General features: G+C 44.5%; 2 protein-coding genes across 3 annotated transcripts in view; one reads left to right on the top strand and one right to left on the bottom strand.

The window, feature by feature from the left end:
- TMEM41B (transmembrane protein 41B) overlaps window positions 1-21,662 on the bottom strand; it is a 190,174-nt gene that overhangs the window by 107,427 nt on the left and 61,085 nt on the right. The window lies entirely within an intron of this gene.
- ZNF143 (zinc finger protein 143) overlaps window positions 1-21,662 on the top strand; it is a 47,007-nt gene that overhangs the window by 6,370 nt on the left and 18,975 nt on the right. Inside the window, exons 2-10 of one of the 2 annotated variants that reach the window (XM_056528005.1) lie at window positions 14,615-14,734; window positions 14,807-14,899; window positions 14,984-15,061; window positions 15,149-15,226; window positions 17,397-17,623; window positions 17,712-17,786; window positions 18,311-18,430; window positions 18,608-18,683; window positions 20,789-20,914. In XM_056528005.1, the coding sequence (XP_056383980.1) occupies window positions 14,615-14,734; window positions 14,807-14,899; window positions 14,984-15,061; window positions 15,149-15,226; window positions 17,397-17,623; window positions 17,712-17,786; window positions 18,311-18,430; window positions 18,608-18,683; window positions 20,789-20,914 (993 nt within the window). The remainder of the gene's footprint in view (window positions 1-14,614; window positions 14,735-14,806; window positions 14,900-14,983; window positions 15,062-15,148; window positions 15,227-17,396; window positions 17,624-17,711; window positions 17,787-18,310; window positions 18,431-18,607; window positions 18,684-20,788; window positions 20,915-21,662) is intronic. The other variant, XM_056528006.1, reaches the window with a different exon arrangement.

Genomic DNA, 21,662 nt, shown 5'->3' with positions numbered 1-21,662 from the left:
GACGTATACACATATATAATATATACAGGAGAGATGTATACACATATATAATATATACAGGAGTGACGTATACACATATAATATATATATATATAGGAGTGACGTATACACATATATAATATATACAGGAGTGATGTATACACATATAATATATATATATAGGAGAGACGTATACACATATATAATATATACAGGAGAGATGTATACACAGATATAATATATACAGGAGTGATGTATACACAGATATAATATATACAGGAGTGACGTATACACATATATAATATATACAGGAGTGACGTATACACATATATAATATATACAGGAGAGACGTATACACATATATAATATATACAGGAGTGATGTATACACAGATATAATATATACAGGAGAGACGTATACACATATATAATATATACAGGAGTGATGTATACACATATATAATATATACAGGAGTGATGTATACACATATAATATATACAGGAGTGACGTATACACAGATATAATATATACAGCAGTGATGTATACACATATATAATATATACAGGAGTGATGTATACACAGATATAATATATACAGGAGTGACGTATACACATATATAATATATACAGGAGAGACGTATACACATATATAATATATACAGGAGTGATGTATACACATATATAATATATACAGGAGTGATGTATACACATATATAATATATACAGGAGAGATGTATACACATATATAATATATACAGGAGTGACGTATACACATATATAATATATACAGGAGTGACGTATACACAGATATAATATATACAGGAGTGACGTATACACAGATATAATATATACAGGAGTGACGTATACACAGATATAATATATATAGGAGTGACGTATACACAGATATAATATATACAGGAGTGACGTATACACAGATATAATATATACAGGAGTGACGTATACACATATATAATATATACAGGAGTGACGTATACACATATATAATATATACAGGAGTGACGTATACACATATATAATATATACAGGAGTGACGTATACACATATATAATATATACAGGAGTGACGTATACACATATATAATATATACAGGAGTGACGTATACACATATATAATATATACAGGAGTGACGTATACACATATATAATATATACAGGAGTGACGTATACACATATATAATATATACAGGAGTGATGTATACACATATATAATATATACAGGAGTGACGTATACACATATATAATATATACAGGAGTGATGTATACACATATATAATATATACAGGAGTGATGTATACACAGATATAATATATACAGGAGTGACGTATACACAGATATAATATATACAGGAGTGACGTATACACATATATAATATATACAGGAGTGACGTGTACACATATATAATATATACAGGAGTGATGTGTACACATATATAATATATACAGGAGTGATGTGTACACATATATAATATATATACAGGAGTGATGTATACACATATATAATATATACAGGAGAGATGTATACACATATATAATATATACAGGAGAGATGTATACACATATATAATATATACAGGAGTGATGTATACACATATATAATATATACAGGAGAGATGTATACACATATATAATATATACAGGAGTGATGTATACACATATATAATATATACAGGAGTGATGTATACACATATATAATATATACAGGAGAGATGTATACACATATATAATATATACAGGAGTGACGTATACACATATAATATATATATATATATAGGAGTGACGTATACACATATATAATATATACAGGAGTGATGTATACACATATATAATATATACAGGAGTGATGTATACACATATATAATATATACAGGAGTGATGTATACACATATATAATATATACAGGAGTGATGTATACACATATATAATATATATACAGGAGTGATGTATACACATATATAATATATACAGCAGTGACGTATACACATATATAATATATACAGGAGAGATGTATATACAGATATAATATATACAGGAGTGATGTATACACAGATATAATATATACAGGAGTGACGTATACACATATATAATATATACAGGAGTGACGTATACACATATATAATATATACAGGAGAGACGTATACACATATATAATATATACAGGAGTGATGTATACACATATATAATATATACAGGAGTGATGTATACACATATATAATATATACAGGAGTGACGTATACACAGATATAATATATACAGGAGTGACGTATACACATATATAATATATACAGGAGTTACGTATACACAGATATAATATATACAGGAGTGACGTATACACAGATATAATATATACAGGAGTGATGTGTACACATATATAATATATACAGGAGTGATGTGTACACAGATATAATATATACAGGAGTGATGTGTACACAGATATAATATATACAGGAGTGACGTATACACATATATAATATATACAGGAGTGACGTATACACATATATAATATATACAGGAGTGATGTATACACATATATAATATATACAGGAGTGACGTATACACATATATAATATATACAGGAGTGATGTATACACATATATAATATATACAGGAGTGATGTATACACATATATAATATATACAGGAGTGATGTATACACATATATAATATATACAGGAGAGATGTATACACAGATATAATATATACAGGAGTGATGTATACACATATATAATATATACAGGAGAGATGTATACACAGATATAATATATACAGGAGTGATGTATACACAGATATAATATATACAGGAGAGATGTATACACATATATAATATATACAGGAGTGATGTATACACATATATAATATATACAGGAGAGATGTATACACAGATATAATATATACAGGAGAGATGTATACACATATATAATATATACAGGAGTGATGCATACACATATATATAATATATACAGGAGTGATGTATACACAGATATATACTATATACAGGCATGCTGTAAACTCTATACACATATAATAACCATTGTCTGTTACTACCTGTATATATTGTATATACTCTATATAGGATATTATACTCCAGGTTCTTGCAGAGTGACATCACCATAATGTACAGATAATAAACCCTCTTATATACAGTATCCTCCAGCACAGCTACATTGTATCCTATATGTATCTATTCACTGTATATAAGATCAGCTCCTCCAGGTGTATACAGTGTGTGATGACATCACCAGAACATATATACATACAAGGGGCTCCCCTCATAGGACCATAAACCACATCCACCACCTTAGAACAGCTCAGTGCTGCCCCCAGTGACGGAGGAAAACTAAAAATGAGTTACCATGCAGGTAGCCCCCCAGTCACCAGAACCCGGCACTCCCCGCACACCATGGCGCTCCAGTCAACATCTATTAAAGAACTACAACTCCCAGCATGCCCGGACAGCCAAAGGTGCCCCCAGCTGTTGAAAAACTACAACTCCTTGCATGCCCGGACAGCCAAAGGCACCTCTAGCTGTTGAAAAACTACAACTCCCAGCATGCCCGGACAGCCATTGGCGGTCCGGGCATGCTGGGTGTTGTAGTTTTGCAACAGCTGGAGGCACCCTGGTTGGAAGACACTAGCCTAAAGTGACCAAATGCACAGAGGGGGCGCCACCATCAGGATCGCCCCTTAATATTTTCCCAATATACCAGTGCTTCCCAATCTGTTGCCAAACTACAACTCCCAGCATGCCCGGACAGCCAACAGCCAGAGTGTAATAGTTTCTCAGCAGTTAGAGGCTTAACTGTCAGGGCATGCTGGGAGTTATAGTTTCTTCATAATTTGGGGGCGTGGGGTCACTGCTTTACACTTTTATCTTACAATCTGCTTTCCAGATTCTGCAACGACATTGAAGATGTCTTCACATTTTAAAGAATTCAACCTCTATCCCTGATAATAGAGAACAACAGATATATTCACCTGTCCTACAGTCACCTCTCCCCTCCTGACATGGCTGATAACAGAGAACAACAGATATATTCACCTGTCCTACAGTCACCTCTCCCCTCCTGACATGGCTGATAACAGAGAACAATAGATTATATTCACCTGTCCTACAGTCACCTCTCCTCTCCTGACATGGCTGATAACAGAGAACAATAGATTATATTCACCTGTCCTACAGTCACCTCTCCTGACATGGCTGATAACAGAGAACAACAGATATATTCACCTGTCCTACAGTCACCTCTCCTCTCCTGACATGGCTGATAACAGAGAACAATAGATATATTCACCTGTCCTACAGTCACCTCTCCTGACATGGCTGATAACAGAGAACAACAGATATATTCACCTGTCCTACAGTCACCTCTCCTCTCCTGACATGGCTGATAACAGAGAACAATAGATATATTCACCTGTCCTACAGTCACCTCTCCCCTCCTGACATGGCTGATAACAGAGAACAATAGATATATATTCACCTGTCCTACAGTCACCTCTCCTGACATGGCTGATAACAGAGAACAATAGATATAATCACCTGTCCTACAGTCACCTCTCCTCTCCCGACATGGCTGATAACAGAGAACAATAGATTATATTCACCTGTCCTACAGTCACCTCTCCTCTCCTGACATGGCTGATAACAGAGAACAATAGATATATTCACCTGTCCTACAGTCACCTCTCCTCTCCTGACATGGCTGATAACAGAGAACAATAGATATATTCACCTGTCCTACAGTCATCTCTCCTCTCCTGACATGGCTGATAACAGAGAACAATAGATTATATTCACCTGTCCTACAGTCACCTCTCCTCTCCTGACATGGCTGATAACAGAGAACAATAGATTATATTCACCTGTCCTACAGTCACCTCTCCTCTCCTGACATGGCTGATAACAGAGAACAATAGATATATTCACCTGTCCTACAGTCACCTCTCCTCTCCTGACATGGCTGATAACAGAGAACAACAGATATATTCACCTGTCCTACAGTCACCTCTCCCCTCCTGACATGGCTGATAACAGAGAACAATAGATTATATTCACCTGTCCTACAGTCACCTCTCCTCTCCTGACATGGCTGATAACAGAGAACAATGGATATATTCACCTGTCCTACAGTCACCTCTCCTCCTGACATGGCTGATAACAGAGAACAATAGATTATATTCACCTGTCCTACAGTCACCTCTCCTCTCCTGACATGGCTGATAACAGAGAACAATGGATATATTCACCTGTCCTACAGTCACCTCTCCTCTCCTGACATGGCTGATAACAGAGAACAATGGATATATTCACCTGTCCTACAGTCACCTCTTCTCTCCTGACATGGCTGATAACAGAGAACAATAGATTATATTCACCTGTCCTACAGTCACCTCTCCCCTCCTGACATGGCTGATAACAGAGAACAACAGATATATTCACCTGTCCTACAGTCACCTCTCCTCTCCTGACATGGCTGATAACAGAGAACAATAGATTATATTCACCTGTCCTACAGTCACCTCTCCTCTCCTGACATGGCTGATAACAGAGAACAATAGATTATATTCACCTGTCCTACAGTCACCTCTCCTCTCCTGACATGACTGATAACAGAGAACAATAGATATATTCACCTGTCCTACAGTCACCTCTCCTCTCCTGACATGGCTGATAACAGAGAACAACAGATATATTCACCTGTCCTACAGTCACCTCTCCTGACATGGCTGATAACAGAGAACAACAGATATATTCACCTGTCCTACAGTCACCTCTCCTCTCCTGACATGGCTGATAACAGAGAACAATAGATTATATTCACCTGTCCTACAGTCACCTCTCCTCTCCTGACATGGCTGATAACAGAGAACAATAGATATATTCACCTGTCCTACAGTCACCTCTCCCCTCCTGACATGGCTGATAACAGAGAACAATAGATATATATTCACCTGTCCTACAGTCACCTCTCCTCTCCCGACATGGCTGATAACAGAGAACAATAGATTATATTCACCTGTCCTACAGTCACCTCTCCTCTCCTGACATGGCTGATAACAGAGAACAATAGATATATTCACCTGTCCTACAGTCACTTCTCCCCTCCTGACATGGCTGATAACAGAGAACAATAGATATATATTCACCTGTCCTACAGTCACCTCTCCTCTCCTGACATGGCTGATAACAGAGAACAATAGATATATTCACCTGTCCTACAGTCACCTCTCCCCTCCTGACATGGCTGATAACAGAGAACAATAGATATATTCACCTGTCCTACAGTCACCTCTCCTCTCCTGACACAGCTGATAACAGAGAACAATAGATTATATTCACCTGTCCTACAGTCACCTCTCCCCTCCTGACATGGCTGATAACAGAGAACAATAGATTATATTCACCTGTCCTACAGTCACCTCTCCTCTCCTGACATGGCTGATAACAGAGAACAATAGATATATTCACCTGTCCTACAGTCACCTCTCCTCCTGACATGGCTGATAACAGAGAACAATAGATATATTCACCTGTCCTACAGTCACCTCTCCCCTCCTGACATGGCTGATAACAGAGAACAATAGATATATTCACCTGTCCTACAGTCACCTCTCCTCTCCTGACATGGCTGATAACAGAGAACAATAGATATATTCCCCTGTCCTACAGTCACCTCTCCTCTCCTGACATGGCTGATAACAGAGAACAATAGATTATATTCACCTGTCCTACAGTCACCTCTCCTCTCCTGACATGACTGATAACAGAGAACAATGGATATATTCACCTGTCCTACAGTCACCTCTCCTCTCCTGACATGGCTGATAACAGAGAACAATGGATATATTCACCTGTCCTACAGTCACATCTCCTCTCCTGACATGGCTGATAACAGAGAACAATAGATATATTCACCTGTCCTACAGTCACCTCTCCTCCTGACATGACTGATAACAGAGAACAATAGATATATTCACCTGTCCTACAGTCACCTCTCCTCTCCTGACATGGCTGATAACAGAGAACAATAGATATATTCACCTGTCCTACAGTCACCTCTCCTCCTGACATGGCTGATAACAGAGAACAATAGATATATTCACCTGTCCTACAGTCACCTCTCCCATCCTGACATGGCTGATAACAGAGAACAATAGATGTATTCACCTGTCCTACAGTCACCTCTCCCCTCCTGACATGGCTGATAACAGAGAACAATATATTATATTCACCTGTCCTACAGTCACCTCTCCTCCTGACATGACTGATAACAGAGAACAATAGATATATTCCCCTGTCCTACAGTCACCTCTCCTCTCCTGACATGGCTGATAACAGAGAACAATATATTATATTCACCTGTCCTACAGTCACCTCTCCTCCTGACATGACTGATAACAGAGAACAATAGATATATTCCCCTGTCCTACAGTCACCTCTCCTCTCCTGACATGGCTGATAACAGAGAACAATAGATATATTCACCTGTCCTACAGTCACCTCTCCTCTCCTGACATGGCTGATAACAGAGAACAATAGATATATTCACCTGTCCTACAGTCACCTCTCCTCCTGACATGGCTGATAACAGAGAACAATAGATATATTCACCTGTCCTACAGTCACCTCTCCTCTCCTGACATGGCTGATAACAGAGAACAATAGATATATTGACCTGTCCTACAGTCACCTCTCCTCCTGACATGGCTGATAACAGAGAACAATAGATATATTCTCCCGTCCTACAGTCACCTCTCCTCTACTGATATGGCTGATAACAGAGAACAATAGATATATTCACCTGTCCTACAGTCACCTCTCCTCCTGACATGATAACAGAGAACAATAGATATATTCACCTGTCCTACAGTCACCTCTCCTCCGGACATGGCTGATAACAGAGAACAAGAGATATATTCACCTGTCCTACAGTCACCTCTCCTCTCCTGCCATGGCTGATAACAGAGAACAATAGATATATTCACCTGTCCTACAGTCACCTCTCCTCTCCTGACATGGCTGATAACAGAGAACAATAGATATATTGACCTGTCCTACAGTCACCTCTCCTCCTGACATGATAACAGAGAACAATAGATATATTGACCTGTCCTACAGTCACCTCTCCTCCTGACATGATAACAGAGAACCATTTACACCATGCTCTAGTAAAATAGGGGAGTCGGTCTGTTGCAGATGTTATGGATCGTTCCATATGACAATTAGCGTGTACTGAGCTCATTATAGACTTAGGGTCTATTCACACGTACAGTATTCTGCGACAAAAATGTCGCACAAATGTTGCACCTGCGACTATGCGATTTTTCGTGCGACATTTTGACTGGAAAAAGCGAGAAAAGCAAGTTTTCCAAAACTTAACTACGTAGTAATAAATTTTAAAATGGACTACGGGGTAGTCTGGTATTTATTAACTGCGACAGTCACAACTGCGCAAAAAAAGGTTAAAAATCTACTAAATTTACTCCAGCTCAAACATGGAGCAGAAAAAGCTACAACCAAAGTAAAAAAGAAGAAATTGCTGACGTGAAAGAAAATTATCAACAGGCTGAAAGCAGATGATAAATAAGTCACATAAGCAAAAAAAAAGTAAGGAAAAAAGTACTAAAAAAAGGAAGAGACATAAGCAAAGATTGTTAAATGTCCCTCTTAGTTTACATTGAAATCTGCAGCATCAAATCTGCACAGAATACTGTACGTGTGAATAGACCCTTATGGTCCGGGATATCTGTACTTTTTCCATTTTGTCGCTATTTTATTCCTCGTAACTGTTATAAAATGAACCATTACTGTCACGTCTGGTAATTGTTTCCGGGCCCCAAGGAATTATATAACCTATAATTTTACATAATATGTGAAAAAACGAAATCCCACAGACCCTGGATGTGCAGTACTAGCACACCACATCTCCAATAACTATCTGCCCTCCCAGGGTACATCCTGCCCATTCTACATGAGATGCCATCGGTACAATCATTTCCTCTCCGGTACACGGTGGGCAGCACATCTTGAGACTTTGGAAGTCGTTACGAAGGCAAGAATCCGCTGTGAGTCTAAAAAAGTGCGTCCCAGATCGGCCTCCCATCTAAAGGGAAAGGTCACCTGCACAACCTCACACAATAGCGCTGGATAAATCTTACATATTCCCCCTGTAAGTGCTATAGGCCCAAAAATATGCAGTTCTTAAAGGGGTACTCTAGGGCTGGGCGGTATACCTGTTCATAGCGAATAACGAAATTTTTGTGCTGCACGATATGAATTTTAACCCATACCGCAATAACGCTTTGGCTCCTCCCCCTCAGGAATTAATTAATTATCGGCCCAGCGCTTCCACATCGGGGAACTAATCATGTGACCTGCGAGCGCTGTTCTGTAACCCCTTCACTTAATTATTAGTGCTGCGCTATCCCCATCGGGGTATTACTCACATATGTCGCCCACAAGCGCTGCCCTCCTCGTCCTCCTGTCTGTTGCAGCCGCCGGTACTGACGCTCTATACCAGTGGTCTTCAACCTCCAGAGGTTGCAAAACTACAACTCCCAGCATGCCCGGACAGCCGTTGGCTGTCCGGGCATGCTGGGAGTTGTAGTTTTGCAACCTCTGGAGGTCTGCAGATTGCAAACCACTGCTCTATACTGTATCCCTATGCCCGTGCTGCAAAAGGTAAACAAAATAAACTTTATCTCACCTTCCCCGCCGGTCCGGACCTGCTTTTTAGGGACGTCGGACAGCCGTCAGCCTATCACTGGCCGCAGCGATGTTCCATCTCGCCCGGTGATAGGCTGAGCGCACTGTCGTGTATGATGCCGGCTTCTTACATGACAGTGCGCTCAGCCTATCAGCGGCCGAGGCGGAACATCGCTGCGGCCGGTGATAGGCTGACGGCTGTCCGACGTTCACGTCCCCAGGGAGCGCGTAAGGCCGACGTAGGAACATGCGCTAAAGTTTATTTTTGTTTACCTTTTGCAGCCCGGACGTAGGGATACAGTATAGAGTGTCAGCGCCGGTGGCCGCAACAAACAGGAGGACGAGGAGAGCAGCGCTTGCGGGTGACGTGAGTAGTACCCCGATGGGGACAGTGCAGCGCTGGGCTAATAATTAATTTGGGGGGGGGGGGGGGGAATACCGTCATATACTGTGGAACCGCCATAAGTTTCTAAAATACCGCGATACACATATTTGGCCATACTGCCCAGCCCTAGGGTACTCCGCTGCTCAGCGTTTGGAACAAAATGTTCCGAATGCTTAGAGCCGGCGCCGAGAGCTCGTGATGTCATAGCCCCACCCCCTCAATGCAAGTCTATGGGAGGGGGGCGTGACAGCCGTCACACCCCCTCCCATAGACTTGCATTGAGGGGGTGGGGCATGACATCAAGTGTGGGCGTGGCTATGACATCACGCGCTCCCGGCACCGCCTCTAAGCATTTGGAACATTTTGTGAGATTTGAGTTACTGGTGGGAGGACAAGGCAACAAGGTGCCTCAGTTGCAGGTATTTGTAGAAGTCTACGGGATGGGAGTCGCTCACCTTCCATCAGATCCGCACATATAGTTATACTGTAACACTCACAGTTCAGTAGACAGGAACACTGGTGGATCCGCTGGACCTGTGTGGCAGATGACACGGGCCGTACCAGGGAGCGGGGTCTAAGGTGCCGCTGGTTTTCACCAGAATCCGCTGCAAAGTGGGATGGACTTGCAGCAGCAGGCGGCAACCAGGTCGCTACCCCTGATACGACTCGTCCACACAGGTGTCTGAGGAGGTTCGAGGCACAGGTAGGATAAGGCAACTCGTGGTCAGGTTAGCAGAATGTCAGGGCAGGCGGCACAGGAGCGTAGTCAGGAGGTCAGTAGGCAGGCGGCAGAGGAGCAAGGTCAAGGAACAATGAGGTCAGAAAACGGCAAGGCAACGCACAGGAACTAAGGCAACAAAGATCCAGCAGGGGTTTGTGGGAGGTGCGGAAACCTATAACAGTGTGACAGGTACAACGGATTATTATGGGCGCACTGGCCCTGTAAATCTTAGAGCACCGGCGCGCGCCCTAGGAGGCGAGGGCGCGCGCATCGGAGCTGAGAGGAAGCAGCAGAGGACAGAGGTGAGTGATGGGCTGGGCCCCGCCGGCTGGGAAAGAGAAGAGGACAATGCGCTCACAGCCAGAGTGAGTGGCCGAAGCGCAGGATGTCACATTTACCTTCTTTCCCCCCATCTCACATAACTGGAGTCTGGTATATTAGTTAAAGGGAGTTCCCCTATAGGTAGCAGCACGTCTCTAACTTCTGGCATGGTCCAAATCTGAATTGCTGCTGTCACTATGGGATAGTTTGTTATATAATCTTGGGGATATCCTCTGGTCCCAGAGTGCCTTCTTTAAAGGGATACTCCGGTGATAAGACATCTCATCTCCTATACAAAGGATAGGGGATAAGATGTCTGACCGCGGGGGGTCCCGCCGCTGGGGACCCCCGCCATCTTGCATTCGGCACCCACCTCTTTGAGCTGCACGCTGCGCTGCCAGCTCACAAACTGCTGGGTGCCAACCACGGGGCCAGAGTATCGTGAGGTCACGACTCCGCCCCTGCTATGCAAGTCTATGGGAGGGGGCGTGACAGCCGTCCCGCCCCCTCCCATAGACTTGCATAGCGATTGCGGGGCGTGACATCACATGGGGGCGGGGTCATGACTTCACGATACTCCGGCCCGTGCAAGATTGTGGGGGTCCTCAGCGGCGCCCCCCCCCCGTGGTCAGACATCTTATCCCCTATCCTTTGGATAGGGGATAAGATGTCTTAGGGTCGGAGTACCCCTTTAAAGGAGCCCCCAGGGGCCAAGTGGTTTTCAATCTCTACCCACTGTTTAGAGGTGTCGTTAAGCCACCAACTTTTTGATTGAAAATACCTTTATTAGCAAACGTCAATCACTTATACAATAAATAATACATTCACCATACATAGCATGACAGCACAGTATACAGCACAGTATAAAGCTCAGTATACAGCTCAGTATACAGCTCAGTATACAGCCCAGTATACAGCTCAGTATACAGCACAGTATACAGCTCAGTATACAGCTCAGTATACAGCCCAGTATACAGCTCAGTATACAGCCCAGTATACAGCTCAGTATACAGCACAGTATACAGCTCAGTATACAGCTCAGTATACAGCCCAGTATACAGCCCAGTATACAGCCCAGTATACAGCCCAGTATGCAGCTCAGTATGCAGCACAGTATACAGCCCAGTATACAGCCCAGTATACAGCTCAGTATACAGCTCAGTATACAGCCCAGTATACAGCCCAGTATACAGCCCAGTATACAGCCCAGTATACAGCCCAGTATACAGCTCAGTATACAGCACAGTATGCAGCTCAGTATGCAGCACAGTATGCAGCCCAGTATGCAGCTCAGTATACAGCACAGTATACAGCCCAGTATACAGCCCAGTATACAGCCCAGTATACAGCTCAGTATGCAGCACAGTATGCAGCACAGTATACAGCACAGTATACAGCTCAGTATACAGCTCAGTATACAGCTCAGTATACAGCACAGTATACAGCTCAGTATACAGCACAGAATACAGCTCAGTATACAGCACAGTATACAGCTCAGTATACAGCTCAGTATACAGCACAGTATACAGCCCAGTATACAGCCCAGTATACAGCCCAGTATACAGCCCAGTATACAGCTCAGTATACAGCACAGTATACAGCACAGTATACAGCTCAGTATGCAGCACAGTATGCAGCCCAGTATGCAGCCCAGTATACAGCACAGTATACAGCTCAGTATACAGCCCGGTATACAGCCCGGTATACAGCTCGGTATACAGCTCGGTATACAGCACAGTATACAGCACAGTATACAGCTCAGTATACAGCTCAGTATACAGCTCAGTATACAGCACAGAATACAGCTCAGTATACAGCTCAGTATACAGCACAGTATACAGCTCAGTATACAGCTCAGTATACAGCACAGTATACAGCTCAGTATACAGCACAGTATACAGCACAGTATACAGCACAGTATACAGCTCAGTATACAGCACAGTATACAGCACAGTATACAGCTCAGTATACAGCATGTTAAGCCACCAATGCTGCATTTGCTGTAACATTTTTGCATAATGGTATTTTTGCAGATCCGGGTAACCAATTCCTCCCCCCTCTAATGGGAGATATAATGACTTGTCCTGTATTCTTGCTCTATGACAGTGGTCTTCAACCTGCGGACCTCCAGATGTTGCAAAACTCCAACTCCCAGCATGCCCGGACAGCCAACGGCTGTCCGGGCATGCTGGGAGTTGGAGTTTTGCAACATCTGGAGGTGCGCAGGTTGGAGACCACTGCTCTATGGTTCTGCCAAGTAATCGCTGTAGTGTTTTCATTCTGTATTTGGGTATTTTGGGTCGCACTCCAGCTATGCCTCCTGCCCACGATCGTGGTAACTTGATATATGTGGCTTCTGTCTGGGATATCAGAGATGTCAAAGCAACCAAATTCTCTTGGACTATATTCGAGAGGGGGGCGGTAATGGTAATGCCCAGATAGGTCATCGGATCCTCTGCCCATTCATATGGAAAGAGTATTTGCAAATCTTGTGTGAGAGGGGGAGGGGGAGGGATTCCTATAAGACGATAGACGGAGTTACATTAACCTTATAATAACTAAGACACTAAATCCCCTTAACGATTCTGTAATTCCTGATAAAGAACATTCGGGATCTGTTAAATATAAAGTAATATCATCAGCCAATACCCCGACTCGGTGTTGTATCTCTCCGATCTGTACCCCAGTGATGTCCTATTTACATCCAGAGACGACAACTGCTCACAGCTGATGGTTTGTTACAATTGTATCTAATCAAGACGATCCTGTGGAAGGTGATCGATCCATCTACAATCATTGTTGATACTTTGTAGCAAACGATCTCAACAGGAACAGAATCTGATAAACTGTAATCAACCCCCACGACTTCATCTTCTTCTCAAAAACTACAACTCCCATCATGCCCTGACTAACCTGGGGCTCTCCATCTTCTCCAAAACTACAACTCCCATCATGCCCTGACTAACCTGGGGCTCTCCATCTTCTCCAAAACTACAACTCCCATCATGCCCTGACCAACCTGATGCTCTTCATCTGTTCCAAAACTACAACTCCCACCATTCCCTGACCAACCTGATGCTCTTCATCTGTTCCAATACTATAACTCCCACCATTCCCTGACCTACCTGAGGCTCTCATTTTGTTCCAAAACTACAACTCCCATCATAACCTGACCATCTGAGGCTCTTTATCTGTTCCAAATCTACAACTCCCACCAACCTGAAGCTCCCCATCTGTTCCAAAACTACAACTCCCAGCATGCCCTGACCAAACTGTGTCTCCAGCTGTTGCAGACTTCCAACACCAATCATGTCCCCGGCAAACCTATGTCTCTCTAGCTGTTGCATAACTACAACTCCCATTATTCTCATGACGCCTGAAGACTTCCATGGCATGCTGAGAGTTGTAGTTCTGCATTAGCTGGAAAGCCACGGGTTGGGGAACACTTAGATTTTGTAATAACCAGGATGTTCTTATTTTTTTTCTAGTTAAAAACATGTTGCTGGCACAGATTAACCGCGACTCCCAGGGGATGGCGGAGTTTGCCGGCGGGGGCGGTGACGGCGGCCATGTCACCCTGTGTCTGACCGAGGCGGTGACTGGGGACGGTAAGTACTATCCTCCCGCAGGTGAGGTCTGTAATAAGCGGACGGTGTTATAATAGTGTCTTGTCCTCACAGATGGGGAGAGCATGGACACCATGGAGGGGGTCAGCCTGCAGGCGGTCACCCTGGCGGACGGCACCACCGCGTACATACAGCACAATGCAAAAGGTAGGACTGAGCCTGAGCAGCCCCGTGCGCTGACGCTGCTCTGCAGGAGGACGCTTACTGACCGTGCCAATCTCTTCTCCGTAGATGGTAAACTCATGGAGGGGCAAGTGATCCAGCTGGAGGACGGCTCCGCCGCCTACGTACAGCACATCCCGAAAAGCGGTAAGTGATGTCCCCGACACCGTTTGAGACCCCCCTCTAAGGCCGCGTTCACACAGCGCAGTGTTATTAATGCTGGTCTCTCCATAGACTCTCTGCGTCTGGAGGACGGGCAGGCCGTACAACTGGAGGACGGGACCACCGCCTACATCCACCACTCCACCAAAGGTAACTGCTTTAGGCTACTTTCTCACTTTGTGGCAAATGCTGTAAAAATATCTAATAGGGCTGCACGATATGTCGATACGGCTGCCCGGCACTATATCACGCTCGCCATCGAAACTGGAATGTTAAGTCAGTGTTTCCCAACCAAGGAGTCTCTAGCTGTTACAAAACTACGAACTACGAGTCCCCTATTATTATTTAGGACAGTGTTTCCCAACCAGGGTGCCTCCAGCTGTTGCAAAATTACAACTCCCAGCATGCCCGGACAGCCTTCGGCTGTCCGGGCATGCTGGGAGTTGTAGTTTTGCAACAGTTGGAGGCACCCTGGTTGGGAAACACTGTCCTTAAAGGAGTAGTCCAGTGGTGACTCAGTGGTTTACAACTTATCCCCTATCTTAAGGATAGGGGATAAGTTGCAGATCGCGGGGGGTCCAACCCCTGGGGCCCCCCGCGATCTCCTGTACGGTGCCCCGACAGCCCGCGGGAAGTGGGCGTGTCGACCTCTGCACGAAGCGGCGGCCGACACGCCCCCTTAATACAACTCTATGGCAGAGCCGAAGCGCTGCCTTCGGCAATCTCCGGCTCTGCCATTGAGATGTATTGAGGGGGCGTGTCGGCCGCCGCCTCGTGCGGGGGTCGACACCCGCTATCTGGCCGGAGAGCCGGGGCCCCGTACAGAGAGATCGCGGGGGGCCCCAGCGGTCGGACCCCCCGCGTTCTCAAACTTATCCCCTATCCTTAGGATAGGGGATAAGTTTTTCACCACTGGACTACTCCTTTAATAATAATAGGGGACTCGCCTCGCCCCGTTCCCTGCAGGTCTGCTGCAGATCCCGTTCTCCTCCTGTGACATGGGGGGGGGGGGGGGGGTTGGGATGGGACATGGGGGGGGGGGGGGGGTGTGGACATGAAATTAGGTTAATTCACTATTTATCATATCAGTAACAATATTTGGCTAAGATCAAGTGTAGTATCTGTTCTTACCGGTTTCATGCCGGTGGCAGACTACGTCAGTGTGGAGCTGGTGGGGATGGGTGCTGCATGGTAGGGGGCAGGTGTATAACGGGGCGTTCCGGGGCTGGTTCTGAAGAATCAGCTCGACGGCTGCCCCGATGTGACCTGTTCCCTCCGGGTCTCGCCATGAGGCTGAGAGGGTCTAGAGCCGAGGTACTTTAGTGCTTTGGGGAGTGGTGACCCTGAGGTGCCGAAACTCACTGGGAGTACAGACTCACTGAGTGGAAGCGCGGGCACCATGATCTCTGCTCCTTGTGGCACTCACCTCTTGATTCCCGGCCTTCTGACTAGGATCAGAGACATATTTACAGATCCGTCCGGATGTCCGGGCAGTATATCTGCACATTCACTTATTTATTTTTCTCACTGTGTCACTTTTTGCGTGTTGTGTGTCCACAGGATTGTTAGGATGCGGTAGCCCTTCTGGGTGTCCCTCCTGGTGGTCTAGGGGAGGTGTGTGTGGCCATTAGGTTCTGCACCTCCCTGCAAACACCCCGGGTCCTCCTGCATGGGCTGGGTACCTACCGTTATTGGCTCTGCGGGCAGATACCTTGGCTAACGCCGGGGGGGGCGGGGAGCATTTGTGGTCCCTTAGTAGCTTCGGCGAAAAGGGACATCGAACCTGGAACCTCACAGGTACCTTTTGGCCTGGAGGCGAAGGGTAAGGTTTGTTGTTATATACAGTGTGGTCCTTATATACTGTGAGATCCTTATATACAGTGTGGTTCTTATATACAGTATGGTCCTTGTATACTGTGATGTCCTTATATACTGTGATGTCCTTATATACTGTGTGGTCCTTATATACAGTGAGGTCCTTATATACTGTGAGATCCAAATATACAGTGTGGTCCTTATATACTGTGAAATCCTTATATACTGTGAGATCCTTATATACAGTGTGGTCCTTATATACTGTGAGATCCTTATATACTGTGAGATTCCTATATACAGTGTGTTCCTTATATACAGTAAGGTGCTTGTATACGGTGTAGTCCTTATATACAGTGTGGTCCTTATATACTGTGAGATCCTTATATACTGTGAGATCCTTATATACAGCGTGGTCCTTGTACACGGTGTGATCTTTGTGTACAGTGGGGGCCTTATATACACTAAGGTCCTTATATACACTGAGGTCGGTGTTAACCCTTCGCAGATATGTCCTTACTGCTCCCCTCTCTCTCAGATTCCTATGACCAGAGCTCGGTACAGGCCGTGCAGCTAGAGGACGGCACCACGGCGTACATCCACCATGCCGTGCAGGTCCCGCAGCAGGACACTATCCTGGCTATTCAGGCGGACGGCACGGTGGCAGGACTGCACACAGGGGAGGCCACCATAGACCCGGACACCATCAGCGCTCTGGAGCAGTATGCCGCCAAGGTATAAACATGTAATAAAACCGCCTGTTATCCACCGGACACTGAGCACTGATGTCCCTGGAGTCATGTCCGTGTTCACTTTACTTCAGGTTTCTATTGAAGGAGGCGACAATGTGAGCAGCAGCGCCCTGATCAGCGAGGCCGAGCAGGAGAAGAAGATGCAGGTTAGTCTGCTCCCCGTAACCCTGCCTCCGTCTGCTCCCCGTAACCCTGCCTCCGTCTGCTCCCTGTAACCCTGCCTCCGTCTGCTCCCCGTAACCCTGCCTCCGTCTGCTCCCGTAACCCTGCCTCCGTCTGCTCCCCGTAACCCTGCCTCCGTCTGCTCCCCGTAACCCTGCCTCCGTCTGCTCCCCGTAACCCTGCCTCCGTCTGCTCCCCGTAACCCTGCCTCCGTCTGCTCCCCGTAACCCTGCCTCCGTCTGCTCCCCGTAACCCTGCCTCCGTCTGCTCCCCGTAACCCTGCCTCCGTCTGCTCCCCGTAACCCTGCCTCCGTCTGCTCCCCGTAACCCTGCCTCCGTCTGCTCCCCGTAACCCTGCCTCCGTCTGCTCCCCGTAACCCTGCCTCCGTTTGCTCCCCGTAACGCTGACGCCTCTCTACTGTATTGCTGATGTCCGTAGTGTTCTTTCTCTCTTTCTCTCTTTTTTTTTTTTTTAAGCTGATAATTTTTCTCCTTTTTTGGTTTGCAGATTGTCTTACAGGGTCACGGGCCCCGAGTGACGACTAAAGCTCCGCAGACCAATGAGAAGGCGTTCCGCTGCGACTATGATGGCTGTGGGAAGCTTTACACTACAGCTCATCACCTCAAGGTAATGGGGGAGACCGATCCATTGCTATCAGCTCTGTAAGACTGTAGGTCATCTGTTCTTATCTGTGATGTCAGGCTGGGGAGAGCTCGTGTCTGTCAGTGCTCCTCTTTTTGGCTGTTCCCGTTTATACATACAGGGGGCGCTGTCAGACAATCAATGTAACTTTATATATTACAGGTTCACGAACGCTCACACACCGGGGACCGGCCGTACCAGTGTGAACATGGTGGATGTGGGAAAGCGTTTGCTACAGGTCAGTTCATGTGTATTCTAGTTCTGTGGGTTTGTGATCCCTGACCTGTGGCTCTCTACTGTTTCAAACTACAACTCCCATCATGTCCTGATAGCTGGAGAGCCACAGCTTAGGGGAACACTGCTTTATAAACTAAAAGCCACCCGTGAGGCTATGTTCACACAGCGTAACATAAGGCATATTTTTACAAATATATGGTCAGCCGTATCATGGAAGTAAACTTATTCCCTATCCGAAGGACAGAGGATACATTTTAGATTGCGGAACCCCCTCGATCTCCTGTTTGAAGCCCCGACTCTCCAAAGCGGGGCCGCCATGCCCCCTCCATATAGCTCTGTGGGAAAGACGTTCCGCAATCTTTGGCGGGGGTCATCACACGCCACTGTGAAGGAGAGCCTTTGTGCATTTTTGGTCAAGTAGTAAAATAAAATAAAACCTACATAAATTAGGTATCCTTGTGACTGTATGGACCTACAGAATAAAGATAAGGTGTCATTTTTACCGGAAAGTGCACTGCGTAGAAACAGAAGCCCTAAAAAGTAGCAAAATGGCGTTTCTTTTTTTAATTTTACCACACAAATATTTTTTTTCTTTGTTTCGCTGCGGATTATGTTATAAAATAAGTGATGTCTTTACAAAGTACAATTGGTGACACAAAAATCAAGCTCTAAAAAACAAGGGTCTGTAGGTGCAAAATTGAATGCGTTAGAGGAGGAAAAAACGAAAGTGTAAAAACGAAAATTGGCCTCGTCCTTAACATCAAAATGGGCTTCGTCCCCAGCGGGTTAAATATAAATGAAGAGATAAGTAAATAAATAGAAAAATGGTTGTATTTGTTATGGCTACAAATATGACCAAAAATACATATTTCTATACAGTATTTAAAAAAATATACTGTATAAATATATTTTGTAGATTAAAGAAAATATATAGATAAATATATGTAGATTGTAATATATGTAAATATATGCAAAACGGCGGGTTTATACGGCGCTGCGGCACGGGAGGGTTATTAAGCGAGCTCAAGAGCTGAGCGTGCATCATACCCGCACGGTCCCAGCTGATATCAGTAGCCAGGACCCATGGCTAATGCCGGACATCGCCGTTCCAGCAGATATCCGGCATTAACTCTTTAGACGCAGCAATCAAAGTTGATCACAGCGTCTAAAGGTGAAAGTAAAAGCATCCCGGCAGCTCAGTCGGGCTGATCAGGACATCGCGATAAAATCACAATGTCCCGATCAGCTGGAACGCAGCAGGAGGGTGGCTTACCTGCCTCCTGCGTGTCCGAACGGCGATTGATTGCTCCAAACCTGAAATCCAGGCTTGAGCAATCAATCGCCGATAACACTGATCAATGCAAAGCTATGGCTCTGCAGTGATCTGTGTAAAAGATCAGCGTGTGCAGTGCTATAGCCCCCTATGGGCGCTATAACACTGCAAAAAAAAAAGTTAATAAAGATCATTTAACCCCTTCCCTAATAAGTTTGAATCACCCCCCTTTTACCATAAAAAAAAACTGTGTAAATCATATGTGATATCGCCGCGTGCGTAAATGTCCGAACTATAAAAATAAATCGTTAATTAAAACGCAGGGTCAATGGAGTACGCCCAAAAAAATTCAAAAGTCCAAAATAGCGTATTTTTGGTAACTTTTTATAACATAAAAAAATTAATAAAAAGCGATCAAAAAGTCAGATCAATACAAAAATGGTACCGATAAAAACTTTAGATCACGGCACAAAAAAATGAGCCCTCATACCGCCCTGTACGTGGAACAGTAAAAAAGTTATAGGGGTCAGAAAATGACAAAATTTAAACATATAAATTTTCTTGCATGTAGTAATGATTTTTTTTTTCCGAAGTAATAAAAAATCAAACCTATATAAGTAGGGGATTATTTTAACCGAATGGACCTACAGAATAATAAGGTGTCATTTTTAATGAAAATGTACTGCGCAGAAACAGAAGCCCCCAAAATTTACAAAATGGCGTTTTTTTCTTCCAATTTGTCGCACAATTATTTTTGTAAGTGATTTTGGAGGCAAGTAAAACAAAAACTTTTGCGCAGCTCAGGATTGTAACGTCCCATTTAAATTCTGCAGGTTATGGGTTAAAAAGCCACGTACGGACGCACACCGGGGAGAAGCCGTATAGGTGCACGGAGGAAAACTGCACCAAGTCCTTCAAGACATCAGGAGACTTACAGAAACACATCCGGACCCACACAGGTAGGAGCCTCCGCACCGTCTCTGGACAAACCTACATATGTCCGCAGCCGCTGTAGGGATTCCAGACACTGGGCGCCAAAATTTCGGCAGAAAATTCTGTTGCAGTTTTTAAGCCAACCACTAGGGGGTGTGAAGTTGCACAAAACTGTCTCAACATACACTCTGAGCCAGTGTTTCCCCAATCAGGTTGCCTCCAGCTGTTGCAAAACTACAACTCCCAGCATGCCCGGACAGCCAACGGCTGTCCGGGCATGCTGGGTGTTGTAGTTTTGCAACATGAGAAAACTACTCACAGCTGAGAATTTGTTACAGTTTATCAGTAATGGTGTTCAAACATTGTCCTGGACACAAATGTAACAAAACCAATGTTGTAGTGAAGAGTTCCACCAGCTTATGCTGCCCTTGCCTCCAGCTGTTGCACAACTACAAATCCCAGCATGCCTGGACAGTTGTAGTTTTGCAACAGCTGGAGGTCCACAGTTTGAAGACCACTGCTGTAGAGTATTAGGCTATGTTCACAGGACCAAAATTCTGCATCCTGCAAAGAATACAGCGGAAGTCTGGTGCAATTTCTGTGCTCTTAAAGGGGTATTCCAGGGGAAAACTTTTTTTATTTTTATATATATATATATATATCAACTTTCTCCAGAAAGTTAGACAGATTTGTAAATTACTTCTTTAAAAAAATCTTAATCCTTCCAATAATTATCAGCTGCGGAAGTTGAGTTCTTCTTTTCTGTCCGGTAAC

This window comes from Hyla sarda, chromosome 6 (assembly GCF_029499605.1).
Source record: "Hyla sarda isolate aHylSar1 chromosome 6, aHylSar1.hap1, whole genome shotgun sequence".
NCBI classification, from domain to species: domain Eukaryota; kingdom Metazoa; phylum Chordata; class Amphibia; order Anura; family Hylidae; genus Hyla; species Hyla sarda.
The sequence above is the reverse complement of the archived record's forward strand: the minus strand, read 5'-3'. Positions and strand labels throughout refer to the sequence as shown.